This window comes from Denticeps clupeoides, chromosome 2 (genome assembly GCF_900700375.1).
Source record: "Denticeps clupeoides chromosome 2, fDenClu1.1, whole genome shotgun sequence".
Classification (NCBI taxonomy): domain Eukaryota; kingdom Metazoa; phylum Chordata; class Actinopteri; order Clupeiformes; family Denticipitidae; genus Denticeps; species Denticeps clupeoides.
This window is the reverse complement of record NC_041708.1, coordinates 29,427,983-29,439,266: the sequence shown is the minus strand read 5'-3', so window position 1 is coordinate 29,439,266 and position 11,284 is coordinate 29,427,983. Positions and strand designations below refer to the sequence as shown.

The 11,284-nt window shown below is 42.8% G+C and overlaps 2 protein-coding genes across 5 annotated transcripts; both read left to right on the top strand.

Moving 5' to 3' along the window:
• Positions 1-248: 248 nt before the first annotated feature.
• On the top strand, positions 249-2,796 carry otulina (OTU deubiquitinase with linear linkage specificity a). Of its 3 annotated transcripts, none has more exons than XM_028970428.1 (3): positions 249-431; positions 588-709; positions 2,018-2,796. In XM_028970428.1, the coding sequence occupies exons 1-3, from the start codon at positions 321-323 to the stop codon at positions 2,463-2,465; spliced, it is 681 nt and encodes a 226-aa protein (XP_028826261.1). In that variant the 5' UTR covers positions 249-320; the 3' UTR covers positions 2,466-2,796. The 3 variants fall into 3 exon arrangements, with proteins under 3 accessions (XP_028826261.1, XP_028826263.1, XP_028826264.1); XM_028970430.1 differs by having other exon boundaries at positions 257-431; positions 535-709; XM_028970431.1 differs by having other exon boundaries at positions 291-431; positions 599-709.
• Positions 2,797-3,123: 327 nt separating this feature from the next.
• On the top strand, positions 3,124-11,034 carry LOC114784771 (uncharacterized). Of its 2 annotated transcripts, XM_028970426.1 has the most exons (10): positions 3,129-3,307; positions 3,866-4,120; positions 5,160-6,062; positions 6,139-6,288; positions 7,341-7,411; positions 7,497-7,603; positions 7,843-7,986; positions 8,378-8,509; positions 8,939-9,208; positions 9,563-11,034. In XM_028970426.1, the coding sequence occupies exons 2-10, from the start codon at positions 3,963-3,965 to the stop codon at positions 9,761-9,763; spliced, it is 2,136 nt and encodes a 711-aa protein (XP_028826259.1). In that variant the 5' UTR covers positions 3,129-3,307; positions 3,866-3,962; the 3' UTR covers positions 9,764-11,034. The 2 variants fall into 2 exon arrangements, with proteins under 2 accessions (XP_028826260.1, XP_028826259.1); XM_028970427.1 differs by lacking the exon at positions 8,378-8,509 and having other exon boundaries at positions 3,124-3,307.
• Positions 11,035-11,284: the final 250 nt, after the last annotated feature.

Genomic DNA, 11,284 nt, shown 5'->3' with positions numbered 1-11,284 from the left:
TATTAATAGAAGATACTTAATTAAATGAATTATTAAACAATCCACGGTGTTTATTGGGTTTAAACTGGGAGACTTGTTAGAACACGTGGTGTGACGAGAGCCGGCAGACCGGCCACCGTGTGTCGGGTCGCTGCTGCCACCTAGTGGCGCAGAGACATAACTGCAGCGCCTTTTTATTACTATTTATCGTACCTCCAAATCAATAGGGGGCGGTGTAGTCCAGCGTCCCGTCCGGACTGCGGCAGAAACAGAAGAAGAGCCAGCGGACGGCTCACGTTGTCGTGTGGCAGGTTGCGATCGAATGTTTGTGTGTTTTGATCATGTCGTGGGTGAAGGCTTTGGGGTCGAGTGAGGACGTCTTTGACGAGAACGCCGATGATATTAGTTTACAAAGTAAAGAATGGAAGTACAACATGGAGAAGCGGGCAAAGGTAACCTGACAAGCAATTTCTTTTTGCTTTTAGGCCATAATCGTTTTGGTTAAAGAGACGTCTGCTAATTTACTTTTATTCTCATCTTACACGCTTTATTTAGGACTTGTCATAATGGCGTTAAAAGGGTTTCTGTGTAATTTGTGTTCGCGGAAGGACGGCTTCAGGGATGGGATCAACGCTGGAAAGGAAGCGTCCCTCCAGGCAGGATTCAACCAGGGCTACAGGGCAGGGGCGCTCAGGATGAAGGCAGTTGGACAGCTTAAAGGGACCGCGAGGCAAGTGTCTTCTCCGGGTCCCAAAAACCAGAAGGACCAGGTGCTGGCCTGGTGCTTCACTCTGCTTCATAGCAAGTTTTTTATATTCCCGTGTACGGTATTTATCAGATGCCAATATCCAGAGCGCCTTTCAACTCCCCTGGAGACACTCAGTGTCAAGTGTCTTGCTCAGGGACACGATGGAAGTAAGTGGGGTTTGAACCTGTGACTTTGTGCATCTTCTGGTGAGTGTCGCCATCACCACCATTTAATCCCTTCTGAATTCTTTGTTTTCTGTTGGGGGATTTCAGTGTAAAGGGTGCATTCTGCTGATCGTACCATCACGCCTGTGTTCTAGATTGTCAGAGTGTGTAACGTAGTTCCCTAGACGAGGACAATGAGAAATAGCCAGTATCAGCATGTGGGGTCAGAACTTGTGTTCTTTAGAAAATGGACAAAACACATGATGGCTGAGCATTGTTTTTAAAGGTCGCCGGACATGAACTTTGTATCGGCCTTAGTGGTCCCCTAATACTGTATGGGAAGTCTCTTTCCAAAATTCAGCCTTTGTGTAGAATTACAGCCACTTTTAGCCAGACCCACAATTGAGATTTCGCCAGGACGCGCAGTCCCTGTGTCTTTAGCTTTAAATGATAATGAGGACAAGTGGCGGGACGAGGAGGAGAGCGGCCAATAGAAGTGAGAATGCGGTCTTGCTTTTACAGGCCGCAGAAATGACGTCATTAACGCCATTCACCAACCGCAATGTTTGCCGCAGACTGGAAGTCGTGTCTGCGTTTTTCCAGAGTCACGCATGACAGAACTAAAAATTACATTTGTGTTCTTTTTTACATCCAATCACAGAGCAATGCTTCACACGTTATTAAACTATGACGTTCTGTGGATCTACTTTTTTAGGGTAGGGATGGGAAGTTCGCTGGGCGAACAAAGCATGACTACATAAGGGGCTAAATTCCAGATCCGATTGTCTGAACGGCAAAGCAGAATGGCCAAAGCACTTTTTATACTTATTGCTTTTTCTTGCCCTTGCAGGCCAGGGGAGCTTAATGTTAAATAATCTCACAAAGTGATATTTTCATGATAGTCAACCTTTAATGCATTTAAATGTAGTGGATATTAAATTACATATTACTAATAGTTTAGTTAAAAACACACAGATGCACACATGCTGTAACTCTCATAGCATCATGGGAATGAAAGTGTGTGTGTGACTGTCAGTATTGTGAGTAGGCCTGGACCGGCCCAGCTGCCACTCTTGCCTCCCTCTCCTTTTTGTCTGACTGTGTGTCCATTGTTTGTGGTCTCCAGCGCTCTTCAGATATGGTGTCAGCTCCAGGATCCGGGCAGCCCTGCTGCAGCCTCTGTGTCCAGCCTGCTCCAGTGTGTGGTGCAACACGAAGAGAGGATTGAGGCAGCTATGAAAAGGGCCCAGGAACGCCCCATACCCAGCGTTGGGGATGTTTCAGAGGACCTGGCCAACCTAGGGGTCGGCCTAACCCCTGAACAGGGGTGTGGGAGGACTGACTGCTGCAAGGAGGACACTGATTGCAGTAGCAGCCATTCATCCTGCTCCACTTTGTTACATTCACACCCTGCAGGTCAGAGTCTGGAGGAGTTGCTCAGATGGTGCATGAGTATTGTTGTAGAGCTGGGACTTCCCGAAGGACTCCTTCACCATCTACAACAGATAAGCACATCTGGGCTTCGGCCTGGAGGAACTGGTTGTCCCTCAGCCTCTGAAATCACAGTGGACTGATACCCTGACACGGCAACACATACAGAGTGGGATTAATTCTGAAGTTTCTGAGGTCCAGCTCCATTCTTTTTTTAGTAAATATCTCATGCCATATGAACTGTAGATTATTTATTACTATTTAGGTATTTTGCTGGAAATTAATAGAGTTGCCCCATGGGTATACATACAGGGGATCAATTTGGGCTCTCATATGCATTTTAATTATTATTAATTATTAATTATTTTTGGCAAATTTATATTACTGACTGACCTGAAATATAAAATACAGTGACACTTATATTTGATTCTTGTTTGTTTTAACTGAATGTTATAAAAAGCTTGCTGTTTCGTTTCTACGGTTTTTGTCCTTCATACCACTTATACTTTGTTGACACTAAACATGAACACAAACCAGTTATGGATCGCCCACTGAACAACGATGCTGCTGCCGTTCAGGAAAGGAATTTTTTCGTCTTTGCGTAAGGACTTTCATGAAAATTTAAACTGCGGCTAAAATCTGAACCTCCGAGATACCGCCACTGGTAGACAACGGGCTGCGTTGCCAGGTCTCGAGTCAAACAAGCAATGGCGCAGAATGTTTATGTTCGGGCCGACATCTTGCGAGAAGCAACCAGCTTTTTAGTTAACTGGATTTGTACAACATTTGATCGCGCACAAATCCTACCACAAGAAATCGGCTGCTCAGAATTCAACTGCTTTACAAAAGACCAAATCGCGTAAAGTACGCCAACTTGGCAACCAGCGCCAAAGTGCGACTGCGGCGTGATTTTACGCGAAAACTTCCTGGTGGCGAATGTGGCGAGTCGGTGCGCTTTCAGCAACCAGCTGCGGCGCAGATGCGGGTAAGAAATGAAATAAGCGCTCACTCCAGCTTACCGTATTATTTACTTGCGTCCGGCGTTTAGCTCGTATTGTTTTGTTTGGACGATAACGCCGAAAGCGGAAGAACCCGAAGCTAACAATACAAAGCACGAGTGTTCACGCCACCATGTTCCATTGCTCCGCTTTTAGCTGAATAACGTCGAGTAAAGTTAACAGGCGCGAGTTGTCGGTGCTTTTTGAACTTGGTAAACGTGTCTGGAAGATGAAGGTGAAGCGGGACTCCCTGCCATTTCTTCCGGCCACATGCTGACGTGCGTCGCATCTGTCACTGTCTGTCGTGAACACCGTGTTGATGTTAAAGTTCCATTTTCCAAATCCTGCTCTCCTGGCATGGAAATGATTCAGTGGAAGGAGTGTTCTGTTGCGTACTAACATTTGACCATTAAACGTAAAATTGAAGCTGCCTTTCTCAGATAAGTCTTTAATTCCTCTGTGTGGATTTTAATAGAATTTAATTGTGTCTAATAATTGTTATTTACTTGTGAATGAGGTTTTGAAATGTTTTCTTTTCAACCCAGAGCCAAATAAAGACATCAATGGCCAGGACCTCGGCTGGAGAAAATGACCAGGCGTCCTACTGAATGGTAAAAAGTTAAAAGCCCCTTGGAAGGCAACATGGGCAACTGTTGCTGTGGGACATCTGGTCCCTGCGACCACAAAGAAGAGACGGAGAAGCTGCTGACTCCGGCCACACAGAGTCCGCAGGTCTCGGCCCAAGTGGAAAAGACTGAGGACGGCACGGCGGGCCTACATGGCCCCGAAGCTGATGAAGGGTAAGATCGTGGCAGGGGGTATTTCCAATGTAAGTGGAATAGAAACGAGCTTTAGTTCTGAGTAAGCAGTGCTATCAACACGATGTCCAGGAAGAAATCGTTCCCTTTGGGGTTTACCCCTTCAATTCTGCTCTTTTATAATATATATATATATTATAAAAATCAGCTTCTTGTAATGTGATTGGCTTGCTATTCTAGAGCAGGGGTCACCGACCCACGATGCATGCGGCTCTCTGTGGCTTTATAAAATAAATAATAATTTAAGATTATTTTATTTTTATGTTTTTTTTTATTTATTTTTTTTTTATTCTAATTTGAAATTTGAAGATTATTAGGATCTTTTTTGGCACTCACAATGCTTCACGAGGTCACCCCGCCTGGCCATTCCCACCAGAGCTGTTAATAATTTTGTTCAATTATTGTTTCAAAATCTGAAGCCTCCTGAGTTAAGTAATATTTTAATGATTTTCATATGTTGACAGTCAACATGTCCGGGTCTGTTTCTTTTGTGGATGCCAGGTCCTAATGGTTATTTTGGTCATAAAGGTTGCTGACCCCTGCTCTAGAGGAAGGACATTGCAAACGCCACAACACTGCTACTGTGATTCCTGCTGTCTGTGGAGTGAGCCTCGTGCCTGATTTACTTTACTTTACTTTACTTTACTTTATTTAGCAGATTTGCTAGTTGTAAAGTGACTTAGATACACAACTGCTCGACAGTTTAGTAAAATGGGTTTTAATAGAAAAAAGAAGAATAAAATGTCATTAATAATAGCGTAGTCCAACCAACATCTGCTGACCGTGTCTGCAGATATTCTATAATAGACATGAACCAGGTCTGGACTGGAGTTTTCACCAATTTGATGTCTTTTTAATCCATTCAATGCCCCAAACAATTCTTTCCTATCCCAAAAAAATTCTAAATGACCCTAAACGTTTGAATGGTATTGTAGGTAGAGTTACCATTCAGTAATTCACCCGGTCTTATGAATGCTATCTTACCTGAAGTGTACCGCACTGAATCCAACCTTCCTTGTAGCTCAGGCAAAAAGCACACAGATGCAGATTGCTTAGTGGTGACTGCTGAAGGGACATGGTCAGAAATCGTCTCGGCGGAATTAGTGGCAGGGAACGGTGAACAGCTGGAAACACTGGCAGGACCCACCACATCAAAGGAAGAACTGGAAAATCAGTTTGAGACCCATGCTGCCCGAGTGCCAAAGCACATGCCAGAAGATGGGATACCACCATCAAAGCCTACGGTGTTGATCGGCCCACTTAATGGAGCGGTGGGAGCAGACCTGACCGAGGCAGTCTCACCAGACAACGTCTTGATTGTTTCAGCCAAATTAAACCAGGAGGGAACTGCAGAGAATGTCAGAACTTCAGAGGAGAAGAAAGAAATGCCCCAAGATACTGTAAGTAAGGAGGAGGTGGTGGCTGATGCTGAGAATGACACACTGCCAAAGGACTTAAAAGCTGAAGAGCCATTGGAAGACATTTCCCATAATTCTGTGGATCATGCCAGAGGAAACCAAGAAGAAGAGTACACTTCCTCAGAGACCATGAAGAACCATGAAACATCTCCAAACCATTCCAACAAAGCGGAGGAGCAGGTATTGGTTGATGCAGGTGAAAAACACGAAGAGCAGGTGAAGGAGCAGTCACTGGACATAGACAATGAACCTAGAAAGGCCCTAACACCAAAACCTGAAGAGGAACATGAAGAAGATCAGCGTTCTCCTGAGGCTCAAGACTCTCTCAGACCTGCATCAGATCAGGATCAGGGTATACCAAACGGTGACGAAGGTCTCTTGGAGAAATCTGAAGAGGATGCCAGACCTCCTCAGGACGACTCCGAAGCTGTCCAGAAACCTCCTGAGGATGAACTCTCCGATGGTAACAGTGAACCGGTCGCTCTTCCATCCACCACAGACATAAGGTATTCGTTTTTTTATATAATGTTCTAGGAGGGGAGCTGCTACTGTCACGGTTATTAATGAGTTTTTCCCAACTAGCCATACTGTCGAGCAAATTGTTGATCCTGTTCATCGGTTGAAGCTCAGTGATGATGAACCCTGCCAGTTGGAGAACATTGAAGCAGACACCGGAGCAGAGGAGGCTAACTCCGAAACCCTCACCTCTGACAGAGCTTCACCACATGTCAGGTAAGCACATCTACCCCTGTCCAGATGTCACCTGTAGAGGGCGCAGTAAGACCGGCAGTGCTGTTTATTGGTAACTGGTGTATCTATCTGGCAAGGTTTTTAAATTTAATGTAAATTTAATTGTATTTTTGAAACGTGACCCTCGTGCCTTGAAGGTGATATAGGTATCACTTAAACCTGTGTTTTATGTTTTACATCAGGGAACAGTTTTCAGATTACTTCAGAATTAATGATATGTTATATTGGCTGTTCTGCATTACATAGCTTTTTCTTGGCTGCAGTATGTATTACATATTCATTGTAATCATACAACATTGGATGTAATAAATATAATTGGTGAGTAAATCTAAAGTAGCAGAAGTTCATTGGGGCAGTGGTGACCTAGCGGTTAAGGAAGCGGCCCCGTAATCAGAAGGTTTCCGGTTTGAATCCCGGTGCCACTGAGGTGCCACTGAGCAAAAGCACCGTCCCCACACACTGCTCCCCGGATGCCTGTCATGGCTGCCCACTGCTCACCAAGGGTAATGGGTTAAAAGCAGAGAAGCAATTTCCTTCGGGATTAATAAAGTGTAAAAAAAAAAGAAAGAAATCTGCTGTAATACACCAACATTACTGGTGTATAAAATTATATATACGGATAATAAATGCATGTAGTAGTCCATGTAGGTATTCTTGATTCTTATTTCTTGCTGAATTTTTTTTATTACATTGCTCACCCATATGATAATATTCTGACTGTCATGACATAATTCTGGTTTGCTGACTCAGCCTTGATAAGGTTGTTTTTTGTCTTCACCTGTTTGAAAAAAACATTTTTAATGCATACAGTTGCATTCAATTAATTAAGACTATAAGAATATAGGACTGTGATAAAATATATTAATGGTCTTGTGTGAACTGTGGAGTATTTTTGATCTCATCTGGAATCAGGAACAAGTTTAGACTCCACGCAGTGAGGCTGGCTTGTAGGATAAGCAGCAGAATGAACAATCATGATGGTTTGTCATTAACCGGTTATTGCAGTCATAACCTGTCTTAACCTGTTATTGCAGTGATGAAGACCTGTACCGTAGTGAAGATGAGATTGAACATGAGCTGGGAAAGCTACCTGTTGAAATGAGAAGTGAGACCTTTAGACCTTTTTTTTTCATTATAAATTTTGGATATTGTTCATAAGATTTGCTAATATTTGCTAATATGCACAAAAGTTGCCGAAGAGGAGGACAGATGCAGTATAGGGCCACCTGTGGACATTAAGGAGTACAGCAAACGAGAGTGGAGGGGCCAAACCGCCAAAAGCACTCTCATCAGAAAGGTGTGCCTTTTTTTTACACTGTGAGCCTAAACATATCTTTCTTGCTCATCTACAAAACATGTGGTCCATCCTCAGGAGATGAATAATGAACACCAGCGATTTATGTAAATTATTCCTTATCTTAGTTCGGTTTACACGTCCTCAGCCTGAAACGTAGTCTGACACGAGTAAACACAACTGCAATAATATGCCCATAAACTGTGTTGCCAGGATCATGCAACCTGATATTTATTCTCCAGGGCTACACCGAATTGTCCCAACGCTTTGGCAGCGTGAGGAGGGTCAGGGGGGACAACTACTGCGCCTTAAGGGCCACCCTGTTCCAGGGGCTCAGTAACTGCACCGAGGTGCCTGCCAGACTCCAAGAAGATGGTCTTCTGTCGGTATGTCTTAGATTACAGAATTCTTAAAATAGTAATTATAAAAAAGTGCCCAATAGCTGCAGAAACGATTGTTTCTGGCAATGTGGCATTGAATTCATATTAATTCCATGTAGTTGACATGCAGTAGAGACTGAAGTATTTGTTTTAAATATCAACTGATGTGCAACTTCCCTGCAAATGCATCAGTGCGTCCAACTGGAAATTATATCTGGAAATGCTAAACGGAATAGGGAAGTGCATGCTGAAGTCTTGCCTTTAAAGTGTGACAAGATCGTTTCCAGAACTGACAAGGAGCTCATATTTCAGTACCAGATGTAAATGGAAGTGCAGTTTCCCAGATGGCACGAGAAGGGCTTCACCAGGGGCTGAGTGTGTTTGGCTGATTTTGCAGTGTTTGGATGAGCTGGAGTCTGAGGATGGCCTGATTAGTGGATGGCTTTTCCCTGAGAAATGCAGGCAGGCCAGTGGGACGGAGAACGCTGTGGTGCAGCTGAAACAGTACTTGACCCTCCTGCAAAAAACGGTACGGCTGTGTAAGTTGCGAATGTGATCTGTGAATGTGATTAATGAGCTAGTAATGTGTTTGGCAGGTTGAATAGAAAACATTTAGTTTGTTTTACATTATAAAACAAAACTGAAGACACGGGACTATGAAATAACACGCAAACCAGTCAAAAACTTTTGAGTCTCTCCAAAGCAGGGAGCTTGTGCTTTGGTTTGTGCCGAACACTCTTTTATCATTCACTCATGTCAATATTTTGTTGACCGTGATCAAGCAAACATCTTTCTCATTCTAGATGATTTAGACCCAACATAAATATGCCACATGCGTGGACAGCATTAAAGATTGAAAGCTTTTCTTCGTTTTTCTTTTCTTTGTTACGCAAATCCTGAGGATGTATGTGGCCTTTCGATTTCCAGAAGTGTAATTTGCATGTGTGTGTGATTTCAGTGGCAGGAATCAGCAGGCAGCACGGGACCAGAGGAGCGTCTGCGTATATGTGAGCAGGTGTTTCAAGGGGGTGAGGAGGAGTTTGGTCTGCTGGAGGCACTGAAGCTACTGATGTTGTCCCAAGCTGCGAAGCTGCACGCCTGCATGCAGAGGGGGGAAGATGTGCCCGTCTTCTGTTGGCTGCTGTTTGCACGGGACACCTCTGAGTTCCCCCGCACCTTCCTGAACAACCACCTCAGCCATGTGGGCTTCAGCGGAGGGCTGGAGCAGGTATGCATGAGCACTGGCTATATGCCTGTATGGACCTAATATATGTATATTCTGACTATATATATATAAATTCTGACTAGTTGAGTAGCACTATTTCTAACTTTGTTAATGATTACTATATATAATGTTAGAAATAGTACTGTAGTTCCTGATGCACCATATATATTGATATATGAGAGACAGAGTAGCCATCAACAAAGTTAGGAATAGTGCTGTAGTTGAACAGACATTTCCTGATGCACCAGATACTCAACTAGTCAGAATTTCATAGACAAAACAGTTTTTTAAATGACTATAAACTTAGGACTTGTAGTGGGCACATGAAGAAGCCTTCCCTTCTTTTTGGACCTGTAGGTGGAGATGTTCCTCTTGGGATACGCAATGCAGCATACCCTGCAGGTCTACCGTCTATACAAGGCAGGCACGGAGGAGTTCATCACTTATTACCCCGATGACCATAAGGACGACTGGCCTTGTCTGTGTCTGGTAACTGAGGATGACCGACATTATAACCTTGCTGTTGGTGAACCTGTGCCTGACCCCAATGAGGAATGAACAACAAAGGAACGTTGTTATTGACAAAACAGATTTGGCTTCAAGCCGATAGGCCACCCAGGCAGAGAAGGCTTTACTCCTGGGTGTTCAGTAGGGCCCTATCCCAAATGTCTGGGTGCTCTGTGGTTAAGTAAGCTTTTCAGTATTGTTAAAGGTAATAGGCTAATGTTTACATTAGTGGACTAACACAAATCTCAGAGATTATTTATTAAGTAACCTGAAATTACCTCAAAGGAATATGGTTTCAGTTATGTGTAGTTATGTTTTTTTAAGGTCCCCTATTATGAAATTTTCATTTTGTTAGAATTCTGGTCCTTCTATGGTCTTTCAGTGGCTAGAAATGGGAATATGTATAAAGTTTGCTTTGGCCATTCTGCTTCACCGTTCAGAGCAGCATCTCATATGGTCTGACCTACAATGTCTCTCCTTATGTCATCATAAGGGGAAAGGTTACCTCCCCTTTCTCATGCTTTGCCTGCCCAGAGAATCTCTCCCCAGTAAGTAACCCGACCATGGATTCCAAACTTACAAAACGCAGACACTACTTCCTGGTTGCACCGAAAATTGTGGTTGGTGAATGTGTTTATGTCCAAAATCTCATTGTGGGAATGGCGCAAAGTGGCTGTAACTCTGCACCAAGGCTGAATTTTGGAAAGACACTTCAGGTACAGTATAAGGGGACCACTAAAAGCAAAAAAAAAATAATAATAGGGGGACCGTTAAAAGGGAATTAGAATTTTTTTATACATGTGTGGAATGTTCCTTGAAGGATATATTTTGCACATTCTTGGGAACCTTTGTTCTATTGATCTTTTGTCTAAATTCTGTACAAACATCAATTGATATTTATGTTTGGACGCTGTCTAAGTCCCAGTCTCTGATAATAATTTTTACTTCTAAAGTATACGTGGTGTTTTCTTGTGCAGTGTATTTCTAGGTTGCCTCCAGTGCCTTGTAGCTTGGGCCACCTAAATGTATTTATTAAGACTTAATTTAATACTTCATTTTCACCTACAGCCATTTTTATTTTTCCTGCACCTGAATGTACACCATGGTGTAGCTTCATATTAACCTGTCAGTAACTTCGATTCTCTTGCACAGTGTTGCACTGAGAGGATAAGTTGGGAATTGCAAGCTCCATGTATAAAACTCAAGATATCTAATAATAGGATTTGGTAATTATGAATTTAGCACTTTTATGCACTGTATTTTAAATTGTTGTTAATAGTTGAAATGTGTGATTTTTAATAAAGAAACATCAAATGAATGTATTTGAGATGTAAATTATTTACATGTATATTAATGCTATTTATGTCTCACCAAGCAAAATATTAATTAAATCAAAGTGTACAGTTATGGCTGTGCTGTACACTGGTATAACAATATTAATGCTGATGATTTTTCCATTGACCTTGTTCTTTATCCCCATGTTTTTTTTTTTTACTTTTAGTAGACGTAAGACATCATATTCTCCTTTTTGAAAGACAGTTGTTTCATTAGTAGCCACGACCAAATATTTAC